The 17,723-nt window shown below is 33.9% G+C and overlaps 2 protein-coding genes and 3 non-coding genes across 6 annotated transcripts; 4 read left to right on the forward strand and 1 right to left on the reverse strand.

Annotated features, from left to right (window-relative positions):
• Positions 1-6,422: 6,422 nt before the first annotated feature.
• Positions 6,423-10,465, forward strand: LOC107870263 (60S ribosomal protein L35-2). The gene is made up of 4 exons (XM_016716731.2): positions 6,423-6,567; positions 6,703-6,838; positions 9,954-10,110; positions 10,220-10,465. Exons 1-4 carry the CDS (start codon positions 6,564-6,566, stop codon positions 10,292-10,294), a joined length of 372 nt encoding a protein of 123 aa, XP_016572217.1. The 5' UTR covers positions 6,423-6,563; the 3' UTR covers positions 10,295-10,465.
• Positions 8,628-8,717, forward strand: LOC124899142. Its single transcript, XR_007056279.1, has one exon. It is a non-coding gene; the product is annotated as a small nucleolar RNA snoR109 (small nucleolar RNA).
• LOC124899145 lies at positions 9,175-9,264 on the forward strand. The gene has a single exon (XR_007056281.1). It is a non-coding gene; the product is annotated as a small nucleolar RNA snoR109 (small nucleolar RNA).
• On the forward strand, positions 9,653-9,742 carry LOC124899143. Its single transcript, XR_007056280.1, has one exon. It is a non-coding gene; the product is annotated as a small nucleolar RNA snoR109 (small nucleolar RNA).
• Positions 10,466-10,594: 129 nt separating the features above from the next.
• On the reverse strand, positions 10,595-17,086 carry LOC107870262 (probable pectate lyase 4). 2 transcript variants are annotated; one of them, XM_016716728.2, is made up of 5 exons: positions 16,399-17,086; positions 12,861-13,212; positions 12,432-12,642; positions 12,279-12,347; positions 10,595-11,162 (listed from the first exon to the last, which is right to left on the reverse strand). In XM_016716728.2, the coding sequence occupies exons 1-5, from the start codon at positions 16,523-16,525 to the stop codon at positions 10,926-10,928; spliced, it is 996 nt and encodes a 331-aa protein (XP_016572214.1). In that variant the 5' UTR covers positions 16,526-17,086; the 3' UTR covers positions 10,595-10,925. The 2 variants fall into 2 exon arrangements, with proteins under 2 accessions (XP_016572214.1, XP_016572215.1); XM_016716729.2 differs by having other exon boundaries at positions 12,232-12,347; positions 16,399-16,969.
• Positions 17,087-17,723: the final 637 nt, after the last annotated feature.

Consider the following 17,723-nt stretch of genomic DNA (forward strand, 5'->3'; position numbering starts at 1 on the left):
GAGGTTGATGTCATATAATGGCACAATCAAATTAAATATAGCTACTTATTAGTTGTCCAAATTGTGCTCATGGTTAAAGTCCAGTTGTATAGTGACAGAATTATTCTGTATTTTATTGATCATGCTATAAGAATTAATATATATATATATATATATATATATATATATATATATAAAACTCTAAAGATTATTATATATATATAAAACTCTAAAGATTATTTTGAAATAAAATTCTTATGTTGACTACTTCCTGAATCAGAACAAAGGGAGGATGAGAGGAAAAAGTAATCTAAATATCTCATCAATAAAGTTCACGCTTTTCATTATTTCTCCTCCCGTACTTTGGATCCATTCGTTATTGATAAATTTTGATTTTAGTCCGCATGTGATATTTCACTAAGTATATTTAACTTTTAATTATTCGAAATATGCAATTTTGATCGATCCATTTACCTATAAATATTCATAGACATTCAGAATTATTAATTGTTTTATTATTTAATATAACATATTTTCGACTAAAATGACCAAAAGCATACACTGACTTTGTCTTAATTTCTTTTCAATTTACCAACATGTCATCGTCAACGAATTTAATTTGACCACCTAGCTATTTAAAATGGTACATCTGTTAAAAACTTCATAATTTTTCTTGTCTATCGAATTTAATTTTTGTGACATAGACATTCAAATAAAAAAAAAACTTTGTTATAAAGTAATCCTCTTGGTGTACGTTTTTCCTTGAATTATTTGGTCATTTGGAAGATTTATTGAATATAATATATGATAATTGACTTTTTCTCTGTAAGGAATTTTAATTCGAGGTGAGTCAAAATGGTAATATTCAAATATAATTAACTGTTTTTTAGTTCTTGTAATACTAAAGAATAATCATTATGCCATGAAGTTTCTAATCCCACTTACAAAACTTTATAATAATGTTATTTGTAAAATACATGATGAGAAAATAACTATGGAACGTTATTTTATAAACCTGAATCACTTAAATATGAATATCATGATTATACAATTATATTTCTTATATAAAATGATCCCTCTTATAGTCCATTTTTTCTTGAATTATTCGGTCATTGTTGGAGTTTTTATTTTGGGAACTCCAGAAAAATCTGCATCCGTTACAACCTTTGCCACAGTCTCTGCCCTTCGGGTGAGCACTGGGTAAACCCCTCACTATATAATCGCTCGTAAACCACATAGGAGATATAAATCGCACTAGGTAAACCCTGTGTGACGTAATAGGTAAACTCTGTGCGACGAGTTAGATTGAGAAGGCATTAGGGGGATCGATACCGCGACCTCCGCTTTGAAAGTCACCTCTCAAACCAACTCAACCACACCCGAAGGTGCATCATCTCGACCAATCATATATTATTTAATAAATTGGCCTAGATTCATTTATTTTGTAACAATTTTCAAAGGAGAATATAGTGAGGAAAGCTACTTTGGAATAGATAGGCAAGCCGTCTAGATAGACTAGTCTCTCTCTGTATATTTTAATTAAAATATGTCTCGTTAGCCAGTATAAGTTGTGATAAAATGGTTGAACTCATCTGCTCTTAATCAAATGATTTGAGATTTAGCTTCTATGAGTGGAAAAAATCTTATCAGAAGCACGGTCTCAAAGATGGACCCTCCTCCAATATGCGGATCAAAATTTAATCGAATCTAATACAAAACACTGAACGCCAAATGAGGAATAGATAGGCAAAGCCGTCTAGATAGACTATTCTATAGTATGTCATAATATTGAGCCTCTTACACCAAACTATACAAGTTGTAACAAGTTGGTTGAGATTATTTCATCTTAATCAGATGTCTCGGGTTTGAGCTCATGATAATAGAAATTTTTTTTTTATTGAAAGAGTTGTTTTTTTTTTTTTTAAAAAAAAACCTTGTTATATGCAAGTTCAAACTTAATAAAATCTCAATACGAATATCAAACACTAAGCAGAAAGTGTACGTCCTTTTAGATGTTGAAGTACAGCCCTATTAATCTTCCACGTTTTCAAACAAAGAAAGCAGTCTTTACCAAGTTGAGTTTACTAGTTGCATATGGTTGGTTTAATTGCAACATGCATCACACTCACCATAACTCCAACTAACTAATTAATTTAATTAATAAGTCCAAAATGATCGACATATTATACATGCATACATACACATATAGTCAGATCTATTTGTTGATGGGGCGGGAAAGAGATATAACTCAGCGTTAGAATATCATCCTGATGTGGTGAAAGTCATCAGTTTGAGCCTGATTATTCCTAAGTCCAATGTGAGTTTTTCTAGTTGGATTTGCTCCCCCCTCCCCTCCCCATGTCTCTCAATGACTATGGATAAGAGACTCGTAAAATTTACGTGAGGGGGACAAGGATGATTATATTTCTTGGAGTGAATTCCGAGCGAATATGAAGCACATGGATATAAGTTATGCATTGGAATGAAAGACAATTCCAAATTCGCTTTGTCTACGAACAAGAAAGCTCTAAGTAGTGCAACTATGAATCTCATGGAGAGTTCGATCCTGACTTAGGATGAACGCTGGCGGCATGCTTAACACATGCAATTCAGACGGAAAATATATATATATACATATACTAACCCCTACGAATTCAGATTCACATTATGTATAGGCTCATTTAAAGAGAGCACTCCCTAGGTATGTATATTAGATTATTTTTTTTCATTTTTAAAGTTCAAACTCGATGCCTCTGTATATACATCATTTACTAGTAAATGAAGACATAATTATCTTTATCGTCCTACGTGCAGCCCCAATCCACATATGCCAAGTTTCAATTTATATTTTGTGATCATTTTTATTTTTTTTATTCACCAACTGGAATTAATTTAAGGAAAAATATCATAAGCATACACTTTAACTTACCATATTTATATACAAATTCCCACCGTTACAAAGCAATGCAACTAATTTTGTATCTTTGTTAGATGTATCCAGAGCTAATTACGTATCCCGACGGACATAAAATAGGAAAAAACGTATCAGGGCTACTTATGTATCTTTACAGAGAAAAAATATAACTTCGTTGAATGTATTGAAAGCTAATTATATACCTTGACATAGTCAAAATTAGGATTTCAATAATTATGTACGATATCGAGATTTTTATAATTAAACTTCAAAATGTCAGAATTTATGATATTTTACCTTAATTTAATAGAGGGATATTAACGAGGACAACAATATGTTTGGATAAATTGAAACTCTAATAAATTCATAATTATCCCATGAGATAATGAGTGGATTTAAATTTTTTCCACTTAAATCTATTGTTGGATATAATACTACTATGTTTATGTTCCATCCTTTTCTTTTTTCTGCACTGTTGGATTCAGGAAAACACGTACATATTCGAAAAAATAACTAACTTATTAATATTTAATTATAATATAATTAATGATATTCCTTCCATCTCAAATTTTCTATCACAATTTTGTTTACTTATATAATTATCTCAAAGTATTTGTTATTTCAGAAGTTTAAGATAAAAATAATTATTCGCTTCATTTTATTTTTAGTATTAGTTGTTTTCGACAATTACAAACACCTTCAGGGGTTGTTTGATTGATGTGAGGTATAAGGAATAAATAGTCGTGAGATAAAATGAAGGACTATACATGATGGGATAACTAATATTTTCAGAGGCGTGTATACGAGAAATATAATAGATTTTTTTTTAATCTCTCTCTACGAGCTCTGACTTTTCTTGATAACTAAAACTCATAACTTTCGAATTGGAAATGAGAGATCTTTACTATTCGAACAACTCTCGCTTATCAGAAATAGAACAAATAAGTTGAGACGAATGGAGTATATAATTGAAGAATTTCCATCTAAGTGATGAAACCAATGATATTAAATAGTTATAAGTAAAGGCATGCCACTTGACATTTATTACAATACATTTTTTGAATTTAAATATTTGTTTGGGTCAAATAATTAGGTATATGAATTCCACTAATTAAAAGAAATATTCAACCAATTAAAGGCTATATGACGTTTTCTTTGCCCTCTCATGTATAGGTAGAACTTATAATAAAAACTTAGATGATTTTTCTAGAGGCATTCAAAGTTATTTCAACAATAATAATAACAACGTAATTAGTGTATTTTCACAAAGTGAGACTTAGGAAAAATAGAGTATACGCAGTTCATATCGCTACTTTAAAGGTGAGGTACAAAAGATTATTTTTGATAAACACTCGGTTCAAAACAAAATACAGTCTAGAAAAAGAGTTATTATAGTAAAGAACAATACAAAAGAAAACAGGGAACCAGTGGCGGAGACAGGATTTCTATTAAGGGGGGGGGGGGGGGGGGACAAACGCAAGAAGCAAAAAAAAAAAAATTAAAAATCTGTAATGAATAGGTCTCGAACCCAAGAACATGAGGCCCTCTGCGTGAAAGTTTGCACCCTTTTGTCACTTCATCAAGTTTTTTGCTTATGTCAAGGGGTCCAATTTAATATATATACATATAATAAAAAATCATATATAAAATTTTTCGACGAAGGGAGTTCAAATGAACCCCATGAAATTCACGTAGCTCCACCCCTGAACGAACAACACAACAATAAATAATACAGAATAATATTACATAAAATAATACTATAAGCGATCTATTAGAATCAATATTTATCAACAGAAATCTAAAAATAAGAAACTACAAAAAATAACGCTACCACTATTAATAAAGGCAACACTCCCTAACCTACTAGTAAAGGCGAAACAACTAGGCATTCAAGTGATTTTATGAATAAAAAAAATACAGAAAAGTGATGTACACAAATTAAATATATATAGTGTTTACTTATTAATTACTTGCTAATATTATTGTCAAACTTTTACCTAAAAGTAGACTAAACTACAAAGGCATGCGATTTGATATTTATTTCATATTAAAAGAAAATTTGTTACGACGTCGTTTCATGTAATGTATGTGTACATGCAAATTCAATATTTAAAGTACCGTACGAGTTCAATCTTTAAAATACTGAGGTCAGATGAACACGATTACATAACATCAATTTTTATTTCGAAGAAAAAGATTTTTCCTTATTTTGAAGATACATTTCCTTTATTATTTGGAGAATTAGCATAAACATACGCCTTTACTTACTATATTTACACAAGTCTTCACCCTTACAAAGTAATTATAAAAATCTTAACCAATTATGTATCTTCGTTGGATGTATTTAGAGCTAATTATGTGGTTCGACAAACCCAAAATCGAAAAAACTTATTGATAGCTAATTCTATATCTTTACAAGGAAAAAAAAAATATTTCTTCATTTGATGTATTACGTGTTCCTACAGATCCAAATTAAGAAAAAATGTACCGGGAGCTAATTATGTATCGTTACAAATATGTATCTTTGTTGGATATATCGGGAGCTAATTATGTATCTTGACAAACCCATGTTTGAAATTTCAGTAATTATGTAAAGTGTCGGAATTTTCTATAATTAAGCTCTAAACTATCGGCATTTATGTTGTTTTTCGTTGTGAGAAGTCAATCTTAAACAAATGGGCTTATTGGGCTTCATCCTAAAAATAAGAGTGATTTATGGGCTTGGGCCGAATTCTAAAAGAGATCTGTTTTCTAAAGTAACACTATTTTGAGATTAGTTTTTTTTTTTTTTTTGAGTTATTTATAAAGTGACACTATTATAGAACAAAGAGAGTAAAGTTTTGGAAGTAGCCATAGGAGGAAATTAAATCTCGCCTTGAACTTTTGTACCCCAAATTGTGTGGTTTTGAATTTGTCTCTCTAAATAATTCTAATATTTACTTATAAGGCAGAATTTGTGGTCAATTGTGCAGGTTCATTGTGTCTTGAAATGTCATAATTATCTGCTTTATGTGCAAGAGTTAGAACGCCCGCTTTACGAGCAAAATTTATTAAGCGGGGCTAGAAAATCAAGATCACTCCAACCCTTATGAAGATCATTTTTGTAAGACGTTTTTTCTTTTTAGTATGAGGGACAAAAGCTCAAGACCAACCAATTTCAAAGTCATTTTGAACGTAACTTGAAACTTAGGCCAAACAACATATCCGACAGTTTGAAGTTTGATTACAGAAAATACCGACATTTTATATAACTATTGAAAAAATCTCAATTTTGGGTCTGTCGAGATACATAATTAGCTTTCAATACATCAAACGAAGATATATTTTTTTCCTTTGTAAAAATACATAATTTGTTCCTGATACGTTGTTTTCAATTTTGGGTCTGTCGAGATACATAACTACCTTCTAATGCATCTGATAAGCTTAGATGTATGTTCATGTTATTTTTCCTTTAGTATGAGAGACAAAATATGAAAACCAACCAACTTTAAAGTCATTTTTAACCTAACCCGAAACTTAACCATATTGGGCCTGCACTAATGGAAGTCCAGCCCAATTAAGATTCACTACTCTATATATATCCATGGATCACTCAGTTTCTCCCAAAAACCCTAATCCCAAAAAACCCTAATCTCCTTCGCCGTTTAAGCAGTAAGCTTAAGGAGCAGCCATGGGTGAGTATATTCAAACATTTTTTTTTTCTTAATTTTAATTCAATTTTCATCTTCTTCAAAATGATTTATGAAAGTAATTTTGTGATTTTTTGTTTGATATTAATGTAATTTTTTTTTTTTGTGGTGAAAATGCAGCTAGAATAAAGGTACATGAGCTGAGGAGCAAGTCGAAGACGGATCTGTTAGGTCAGTTGAAGGATCTGAAGGCAGAGCTTGCACTTCTTCGTGTTGCAAAAGTTACTGGTGGTGCTCCTAACAAGCTATCCAAAATGTATGTCATTTTTTTGCCCTGTATTGTTAGCGTTGTGTAGAGTTGTTGATTATGTATTAGCTGTGTTCGTTTGGATAATGTGATGTTTAGTATTGTATTTCGCTTTTGAATTGATTTGAAATGTTTTAATTGAGCTGCGTGTCTATCGGAAACAAGGTATCGAAAATGTATTGTCATTTTTTTGGCCTGTATTGTTAGTGTTGCGTAGAGTTGTTGATTGAGTATTAAGTAGCTGTTTCCGTTTGGGTAATGTGGTGTTTAGTGTTGTATTTCGCTTTTGAATTGATTTGAAATGTATTAATTGAGCTGAGTGTCTATCAGAAACAGTCACATTGTTAACATTGTGTAGGAAAACTTGTCGATTGAGTACTAGTTAATTGTATTTATTGGTTAATATGGTTTTTACTAGTGTAGAGGGTTAGTGGGTAGGAGTGCGTCCTTACTAGTAGGGGAAGGAGAAGTGCTTTGTTTGTCGATGTACCGGTAGTCGCTTTTGATATTTAGTATTGTATTTTGCTTTTGAATTGATTTGAAATGTTTTAATTGAGCTGAGTGTCTATTGGAAGTAGTCTCTAGAACTCGTTGAGGTAGGGGTAATGTATGTCTACTCTCTCTTCACTAGACACCACTCGTGGTATTACATGTGGTACATTGTTAACATTGCGTAGGAGAACTTGTCGACTGCGTACTAGTTAATTGTATTTATTGGTTAATATGATTTTTACTGATGTAGAGGGTTAGTGGGTAGGAGTGGTGTCTTTACTGGTAGAGAGGTGTGCTTTGTTTGTCGATGTACCTGTAGTTATAGTGTTATGCATGTGTCTTGTGGTTTCATGTTCATGGTGTTTCAGTGTGATGTTTGTGATTTCGGATAGATAGTGTTCGTATTATTACTTTGTGGGTGTCTTGTTTCTGTTATTACTCCACTTTGTTGCTTGTTTTTATGTGTTTTGTTTGTTATACTTATATTTGTCCTGAGCTGGGGTCTACTGAAAACAGCCTCACTACTTCATCTGAGTTAGTGGTGCGTATACTTTACCCTCCCTAGACCCCACTTTGTGGGAATACACCAGGTATGTTGTTGTTGATGATGATTTGTACTAGTGTATTTCCATTTTAAATGTGTTGAAATGCTTTGATTGAGCTGAGTGTCAGTAGGGAATAGTCTCTATACTTCCTCGAGATAGTAGTAAGGTCTGCGTACACTCTTTTGTCACCAGACGCTGCATGTGGTATTATGCTGGATACGTTGTTGTTGTTGGTTAATACGGTTTGGTTAAGTCTATGTGCATATATGGAGTCAGAAGTGTTGTCTTAGCATAGGGCATTGTAGTTTAATTATGGTCCTTGTGCAACTTTATGTTGCTAATAACTTTTCATATATATTATGTTCTCATGCACATGCTGTTTTCTTTCTTCTTTCAGCATTTTAGTTCCTTTTTATAAGCTACTAAATTTCCCTTCATAATATCACTAGTGTATGGTATTGCTCAGTAAGGTGTCATTTTTGTTTAAAAATCATGCTAAGTTGAGAATGTTAATATTTAACAAAAAAGTTTCAATTATCTACCCTCTTTCCTATTCCTGCTACAGTCCCTGTTTGTTTCTCGTGTCTTTCTTTGGAAGGTGCTAATATCATCTAATGCAAATTGAAGCCATAACAACAAAATAGTTACTGATCTGAAACATAAGATGTTGATAGGTTTCTTTAAAGACTGTCTTTGCTTATTGAAGCTACATGTACCAAGAGTAGGGTTAAGTCTGCCACCCGTCATCTTGACTGCCATGGAGGCTGTAGCTATATGAATATAATTGAGAAGTTTACTGGCCGGTTGTTGTAAATCTGTTGACATATCTGCTTACCGAACTTCTTACATTTTGCACACAAGTTGAAGATTGTCTTGTTTTATGGTCATGCTTGCTGTTGGTGATTCTCATCGAGACATCTAAGAATTCCTTTATATGATTTTTTTGGTGGTGCAAGGGTGGGCTGCTAGTAAGTAGTAAGATGAAAAAGGGTATATTACGTGAGAATTATTGTTAGTGATGACATGCATCCAATTGATCATAGTAGTGATTCTTTACTCTGTTACAGTCCTATAAGAATCTTATGATATCAATAATATAAGATATGCACACCCCATTGTATTCTCTGCCGTAGCCTGGTTGTGTTTCTCAAGTCTTTGTCCTGCATACCTTCTAATGCTCAATTGAAACCATAAAAACACATTAACTGAGCTGATGATGAGTTTTTTAGGGAATGCTGTCTAAATTGTAGAAGCTACATGTACCAAGAGGAGGGTTAAGATTGGTATCCGTCATCTTGACTGCCATGAAGGCTGTAGCTATAGGAACATAATTGAGAAGTTTACTGGCCGGTTGTTGTAAATCTGTTGACATATCTGCTTACCGAACTTCTTACATTTTCTATACCCCCTGAAGATTTGTCCTAATAAAAATATTCCTTTCCAGAAAAGGTTGTCATGTTTATCAAGCTTTCTATGGATCATAATCTTGGGTGAATATAAGATTTGCATCATAACGGGTGTTCTTTTTGAGGTGGGTTTTTGTGGTTTGGGGCCTTGAATGAGAAGAAGAGTATCTTAAGTGAGGATTACAATTAGATGAATATCGTAGTCACTGTTTAACACGTTACCATTTTTACAAAAGCCTTACTGTATAAAGTTTCAAAGATCTAATTGTTTTAACATAGGCTGCTGATCGCTTTCTTTGAGGGAAGGCAACTTTGTCTGTAGAAGCTACATGTACCAAGAGGAGGGTTAAGGTCGTTACCCGTCATCTTGACTGCCATGGTGGCTGTAGCTATATGAATATAATTGAGAAGTTTACTGGCCGGTTGTTATAAATCTGTTGACATATCTGCTTACCGAGCTTCTTACATTTTACAAGTTGAACATGATCTTGTTTTATAGTCGGGCTTGCTATTGATGTAATATCCTAGACACACGTAGAGTTAAATGTACGGGGTTTTCCTTTTTGGGTGGGCATTAGAATATCATTATGACAATTATTATGAGTAGTCTTGTGATTGGTTACTGTTGATATCTATTATGCTTTTCCTTTTATTTATGTTGAGGGATTTTTTTGGATGCAGTAAGGTGGTAAGGCTGTCGATTGCACAGGTTTTGACCGTGATCTCACAAAAGCAAAAGTCAGCTCTTAGGGAAGCTTACAAGAACAAGAAGTACTTGCCTCTTGACCTTCGCCCCAAGAAAACCAGAGCAATCCGCAAACGTTTGACTAAGCACCAGGTATCTTTCGTCTATAGCATTACACTTTCGTGCTCTACATGACGTTTGTCATGCCAGCAAGAAATATAAACAAATAGTTTGACGACCTTGTTTCCTTGCATCATTGCAGGCATCGTTGAAGACCGAGAGAGAGAAGAAGAAGGAGATGTACTTCCCATTGAGGAAATATGCAATCAAAGTGTAGGATAGGATCCATTTTGGATGAGCTTTTTGTTTTTAGATCAAAAATATTTGTCGAACTTACCAGCAATACAAATTTTGTTTTGCTTCGTTTTAATTTTGTGCTTGTGACATTTGATACATGACCAAATATGTTTGGAATGTGACTTTAATGTTGATTTCCTGTTTGTTGTCATCGTGTCTATGTCCATGTTTGAAATTTCATCATCTTTCTGTCTTGCTGGTGTTAGAATGTCATCCAATGTGTCTTTAACACTTGGAAACAAAATTAAACTTTGTCCAAAACATTCAAGACTCCTGCAAATATAATTCATACTTTGATATTCTTATATAGCAATATATAAGATATTATTAGGTTTCACCAGAGTTTTGACAAACATGAGACACCAGAAGAGCAAATATATTACATTACACATATAGATAAAGAAGACTATACCAACTATTTACTATATTTAACCCAGCCTTGGGTCGGTCTGTCGATGAAACCAGAGGCAGATTCAAGATTCGAACATTATGGGTTTGAGATCAGAATCATTCAACTGTACTTAATTAATGAAATTTTTGATACATATACAAGGTCTAAGCCAAACTCACTAGATTCCGGATGAACCTAGTAACCAGAGCTCTACATCCGCCTACTGACCCGCACACACTTCGGATGGCCGAGGAATAGGTTGCCAACCTGTGCAAATTTGGAGAACAGCTTTAAGGGAGTCTGAGGCAGGTTCCAATGTCCAGACAGGGTAAAATTCACTTGGATGATAAACACATTCTCCATTAGCACCAGTTAACAAACTCCCTTGAGCTCCATTCAGAAACAAATCCCCTTCTGATCTGATTAAACCAGTCCTTGCTTCCTCCTTATCTGCTGCCTAAATAACCAAAAACGATTAAAACGCCAGGACGGAGGAGGTATAGGTAGTTACAATAAACAGAGTAACAGTAAGAGATGTCAATATTTTGTTCGACTGTACGACCATCTCATCTAAAAGCTTAAGCTTAAGCTTTTAGACATACCCAGTGTATTCTCACACTTAAGCTTTTAGTTGGGGTCTAGGGAAGGTCAAGTGTACGTAGTCCATACCACTACCTCAGACGAAGTAGAGAGGCTGTTTCTGATAGATTCCCGACTTAGGACAAATAACAATAATAGAAAAGATAGAAACAACAAACGAAATGAGATGACACACCAATAGATAATAAAAGAAACAAGACACCTATAAAGCAATGCTATATCAGAAAGTCACAAACATTACAAAAGCACCATGAACAAGGAACTACAAGGCACACACGTAACACTCCGACTATACGCACAAATACAAACAAAGCACTCTTTCCTACTATCAAGGACACACTCCTACCCACTAACCCTCTGTCCCAATTTGCGTCCTCCACACCTTCCTATCTACGCTCATATCCTTAGTAAGTTGTAACTGCTCCACGTCATGTCTAATAACCTCCTTTCAATATTTTTTCGGCCTACCTCTACCCTTCTTGAAGCCATCCATAGCCAGCTTTTCACACTACCGCGCTGGGGCATCCGTGCACCTCCTCATCACGTCCGAACCATTTCAACCACACTACTCGTATCTTGTCTTCCACCAAAGTCACTCCAACCTTCTCTCTAATACTCTCATTCCTAAGCAAACTTCATTTTATGGCATAAGCAGTCAACAGATTTTACCCACAACTACTGTCACGACCCTCGGGCAGCTTTCCAGCTACGACACACGATCCCAAACGCGCCACATAACAGAATGAACTAAGGTACTCACTAGTGACAGCAATAACAGGAGTTCAGCAAGTTTTCAGCTTCTGGTTTATTGAGAAAATCAAGATATCAAACTATCAATGACACTTCCACTTTCAACGTAACACTATAGTATCAACTTGGTATGAAAATCATTTCGAAAACCATCGTTAAATGATAAAAGTCCTCACCTTGACAAACCAAAGATACTGTGCGAATCAAAGACGAGCGCATTTACCTTCTCTGTGTAGTATTCAAAAGCTTTTTTCTTCTGTGCAGCTTCATATATGTTGCATTGAGAATATATCTGGAATAAACAAGGACAAACAATACACTTGGTCATAAAATTTTAACATGCATCAAGCTACATCTAGGAAAAAAAGAAACTTACGTGTGATTCTACGCTGGCACAAATAGCATATATACCCCAATTTCTAGTGTAATTGTTGTACAGATGAACTTTTCCAAATCTAACACGAGGATGCCTCTGCCGCGTCCCATCAAAAAAGCAATGGTGGATTGTTACTCTGATACATCTATCGCCAACATGAGACGGATCTGCTCCAATAAGCATTGTCTTATCATGCTGAGCAAAATAACATCTGCAGAAATTCATTAGAATCATTAGTCCGCAATGGAACAACAACAAAATACCGAGTGTACTCCCACAAGGTGAAGTCTAGAGAAGGTAGAGCGTATGCAGACCTTACCCCTACCTCACCCCTACCTCAGAGATAGGCTGTTAGCCGAAAAACAGTACAAAGAAATAATGGAAGTACAAGAATCAACAGATAATAACAAAACGAGAACTATCCAGTACCTAGAAATAGTTATATCTGTGCTTTGTCTGGTTATATCGATTAGTCCATCATCATAATCTCGAAGAGAACAGCGGTCTATCCAAATATGCCTAGAATTTGGTTTTATTTGAATGCCATCAATGTCATGACCTCTGCCACCTTCAAACTCCAAATTGCATACTATTATGTGCTCACAATCTTTCAGTTGCAAGCCTTTACCAGTGAGTTTTATCCTTTGGCCACGACCATCGATAGTTTTATAAGATGACACACGTAGGTAAGATGCAAGATGAATGGTTCCTGAAACTTCAAAAACAATCCACAGTGGTTCTTTCTTACGACATCCATCACGGAGTGATCCTGGACCATCATCTACAAACAAGAAAATGTATGGTATTTAGCAACACGCTGTTAAACTTTTCGAACCTACATACTACACTAAGATCTCGAAGCTACATAAAACATTAAGATCAGTAACATATGATTCTAATGTCATGAATCCTCTAAATTGATGTCTTTTCTTTCTTCGGAGAAACAAGAAGTGAATAGAAAAACAACGTTCCATTAGTTAGGACGTAAAATATGATTGATGCTTCTTTGTTATGCAAATACATACAGAAATGAACCACTGATGTTACAACCAAAGCGGATACTGTATAAGACCTTTGGTTTTTTGTTTATTGCAATTACTTCAGTTTGAGAGATGAATGCAGAGGGTAAAACAACCCAAACTAATCCGTTCTCACCACCACCACCACAACATACCCAATGTATTCCCACAAACTGGGGTTGGAGGAGGGAGGGGAGGGGAGTAAGGTGTACGCAGTCCATATTGCTACCTTAGATGAAGTAGAGAGGCTGTTTCTGATAGATAATTATTGAAAACCATAAATGAGTTTTATATATTCGAAAGCCTGCTCCCAATAGAAACTATGAAATCCACACTCTAAAAGGTTAGAGTAGACATCAGATAGATAAGATGGGTGACGCACGTGGAAACGCTCTTTAATGGAACTTTAGCCACGAGGAATCTTTTTATGGCGGTTCTTCCTTCTAATGACCGGCATATCTATGATTCTTTTCTCCTCAGGACAGATAACAGTATAACCAACAAAAAGGAATATCACACCACTAGATAATAATGGAAACAAGACACCCACTAAGTAATACTGTAAAATAGCTATTCGAAATCATAGACATCACCAAAACACCATGAACAAGAAGCTACAAAAAACTACAGGCACATATACAAACAAAGCACTCTTCCTTACTATTACGAACGTCCTACCTACTAATCCTCTACCCTAATCCGCGTCCTCCACATCTTGTGTTAATTGGTTCTCACCATTAATGTTAATCGATGAGAAAGAAATAGTAATTATTCACATGATATTATCTACATTCTAGCCAAGTTAATCTACAACTAACTAACAACAACAAAAAAACCAGTGTAATCCTACAAGTGGGGTCTAGGAAGGACTATGCATACCTTACCGCTACCTTGGAAAAGCAGAGAGGCTATTTCTGAAAGACCCCTCGACTAGACAACGATGAGCGATTAATAGTTACTATCCAAATTCATGCGAAAAATTATCTGAAGTGAATGTTTTATCTGTATCAAACTTCTTTAACCTTTTCTTGAACATTAACTTTCTTGGAGCACATGAACAAATTGTTTAGACAATCTATATAAAAAAGAATAGATCTCATTAAATCTAACCACCTTAACTATAACCTAAGTTGCTCGAACTCTGCAAATATGTTGCCGCATTTGTGTCAGATCCTTCAAACATACGCTATTTTTGGAAGGTCCGACACGCACCCGTCGACATTATTGAAGAGTCCAATCAACATAGACTATAACTATAACAATACAAAAGAGAGGCAGAGCTACATATAACTCCTTTGGTGCTAATCATATCTTCTAATTCAGATAAGTAATTTCAACTTCAAGCACATTAAATACCAGAACTCCTGAGGCTGTATCTCAAAAAAAATTCTTATATATGTGTATATAGCATGTATAGTTTCTAACTGACGCAAAATATATTAGGTGATTTCTTCTCATCCGTCCAAGCCTTTCTGAACACTCCAATACATGTGTTGGTGGGGACTGGGGAGGTAGCAAGTACCCGATGAAATTAGCCAAGGAACACACAAACTAGCCTAGACACTACAATTTATAGGCATAATGCATAATGCATTAACATAAACTCAAACTTGACGGCAACTGACAAGTAAACACTCCAACTTAGAGTATGTACATCTACACACCTCAACTTATCTCTCTACTATGTCAGTTGAACACTTATGAAATGATCATCTAGGTACTGCCAAAAATTATGAGCCTACGTCAGTGTCGAGGGTCCACGAGACATAGTGGTGACGAGTTGGAATGGTTAGTTGCCAATTATTTTCGCATAAATAAAATTCACATGATACATAAACGTGCCCTTTAACTTGACCTCATATAACTCTCAAACTTTAGGCGTGCACAATTAGATACTTAACTATCATATGACAACAACATAATCAGTGTATTCCGACAAAGTGAGGTCTGAGAGGTAAAATGTACGCAGTCTATGCCACTACATCAGATGAAGTGGAGATGTTGTTTGCGATAGACTCCCGGCTCATGATACTTAACTTTTATAAAGTTAAACAAATATACACATATCCTACGTGGCAAATCTCAACCAATTTGACATGCAGGACGTGTGTGTATACTTTATCTCACCCAATTTGACATGTAGGAGGTGTGTGTATACTTTATCTCACACATTTTGACATGTAGGACGCATGTGTATACTTTTTCAAATTGTAATATACACACATACTACGTGGCAAAAATCTCACTCGATTTGACATGTAGGATGCGCGTGTATACTTTATCTCACCCAATTTGACATGTAGGACGCGTGTGTATTAATTTATCTCACCCAATTTGACATGTAGGACACGTGTGTATACTTTATCTCACCCAATTTGACATGTAGGACGTGCATGTTTACTTTTTCACATAGTAGTATACACACATCCTACATGACAAACTCACTCGATTTGACATTTAGGACACGTGTGTATACTTTTTCAAATAGTTTAAATTACTTATTTGTGCACACCTAAAGTTGGAGCACGTAAATATCAGCTAAATCCAAGTTAAATGACACGTTAATATATTATAGAGATAAACATCCGATACCCCCAAACTATGACCAAAGTTGCCACGATACACTCCAACTTCACAAAGTCCCATTACCCGAACTCAATTTTAATGAATTTTTATCAAGTTCTTTATTATATTTTTGTCACTCTGATTTGACATCTTTATTATATAAAATGAGGTCCACGTCAATGGTGCCACGTAAGCTAACAAATTGACAAAAATAGCTAAAATTTAATTTGGGAGTAATAAAATCCAGTGAAATTGAAGTATTTCGTAACAAATTTGATCATAATTCGAGCTACTCTATATTATATGCCAATAAAACTATACTAATAAATAATAATCACAATTCTAAAATCCAAAATACAATAAAGGAAGAGGAGGAGACAAACCGGTTAATGATGTAACTGAATAAACCGGACCATTTAAACCGCCAATTGCAAACCTACCATACCCTTCGGCTCGACCGGCTAAACCTTTTAAGCTCGAATCAACATCAGCATATGGTAAAACCGACATAATTAGATAAATCGAATCGAAAAAATATACTTATATTATTGACTTATGAAAAAAAAATAAAAAAGGATAGCTCAATAACTAAACCTTTCGATATGCACGCAAAATCGAGAAATTAATTTTAGCACTATATTTGGATTGGACTCTTTAAGACATTTATACGTAGAAGATAAAAAAGTACAATAAATAAAGAGAAAATGTATTATTTTCATCCTAAATTATATATGAAATTGCTGACACCTGAACTTTAGGAGGTGGATTAATTAAAACTGTATTTTTGATAATCTTAGTATGTACATCACACATATATGTGCTTACGTAAACCTTTAATGTGTTGCTTCACTGATGTGCCACGTAGGTACTAAGATTATAAAAAGTATGATTCTAATTAGTTCAGGATAATACGACTCTCTTAAAGTTTAAGTGTGTCTCAGCAATTTTGTGTATAGTTCAGAATGAAAACAGAGTATTTTCCCATAAATAAATAACGATAATCAAAGTAAAAGAAATAAAATAGTACTTCCTCCGTATGCTAATAGTTGTTTATTATTAATTTAGTACACCAATTAAGGGATAGTAAATGATAAAACGATTTTATTATATTGCCCTTTTAATGTATATTCTTTTTGTTCTATTTTACTTGAGCTCTTTTGACTTAACATATTTATTAAAAAGATATTAGTTAGAAGTATATTTTATAAAATATTAATTTGTATCTGTTTTTTTCCTTCTGTTTGTTTTTACCTTATTTGGTTGATTTAAATATTTTGCAAATATTTTTTAAGAAAATATTTTTTAGAAAAAAACATTTTCTAAGAAAAATAAATTGCTTCATACCAAAAACACTCTCTATATGTTCACCAAAAAAATCTTTACTTTTATTTTTTTGCACTATATTTTTCCAGCAAAAGATTAGTTGAGCGTCCTTTATTCACATGGTTCATTAAATTTTGCATTAATTTGGAACGTGCAGTATGATTTATTTTAATTTTTACTAATAGCTAACAGATATTCATTAAATTCCTCTTAATTATATGCTACTTGTTGATTTATTATTATCATAAATGGTCTCTGAAAGTAGATATAACATTTTATTGTCTTTAATGGTCTCTTTATGCATTTAGCAAATTAGCAAATACTTGTTTCATTCGTTTTTATTTGTTCACTATATTATAAATATAATTTTTATTTTAGCGAATTA

The sequence above is a fragment of the Capsicum annuum genome, chromosome 5 (genome assembly GCF_002878395.1).
Source record: "Capsicum annuum cultivar UCD-10X-F1 chromosome 5, UCD10Xv1.1, whole genome shotgun sequence".
Classification (NCBI taxonomy): domain Eukaryota; kingdom Viridiplantae; phylum Streptophyta; class Magnoliopsida; order Solanales; family Solanaceae; genus Capsicum; species Capsicum annuum.

What these genes read in the sequence shown, in the direction of transcription:
- LOC107870263 (XM_016716731.2), top strand. An exon ending in CCTAACAAGCTATCCAAAAT is followed by an intron (nt 6,839 to 9,953) that starts GTATGTCATTTT and finishes TTTTGGATGCAG; the next exon opens with TAAGGTGGTAAGGCTGTCGA. An exon ending in AACGTTTGACTAAGCACCAG is followed by an intron (nt 10,111 to 10,219) that starts GTATCTTTCGTC and finishes GCATCATTGCAG; the next exon opens with GCATCGTTGAAGACCGAGAG.
- LOC107870262 (XM_016716728.2), bottom strand. Translation starts at nt 16,525, where the DNA reads ATGTCGGTTTTACCATATGCTGATGTTGATTCGAGCTTAAAAGGTTTA. An exon ending in TTCAGTTACATCATTAACCG is followed by an intron (nt 13,213 to 16,398) that starts GTTTGTCTCCTC and finishes TCTTGTTTGTAG; the next exon opens with ATGATGGTCCAGGATCACTC. An exon ending in TTGAATACTACACAGAGAAG is followed by an intron (nt 11,163 to 12,278) that starts GTAAATGCGCTC and finishes TTGGTTATTTAG; the next exon opens with GCAGCAGATAAGGAGGAAGC.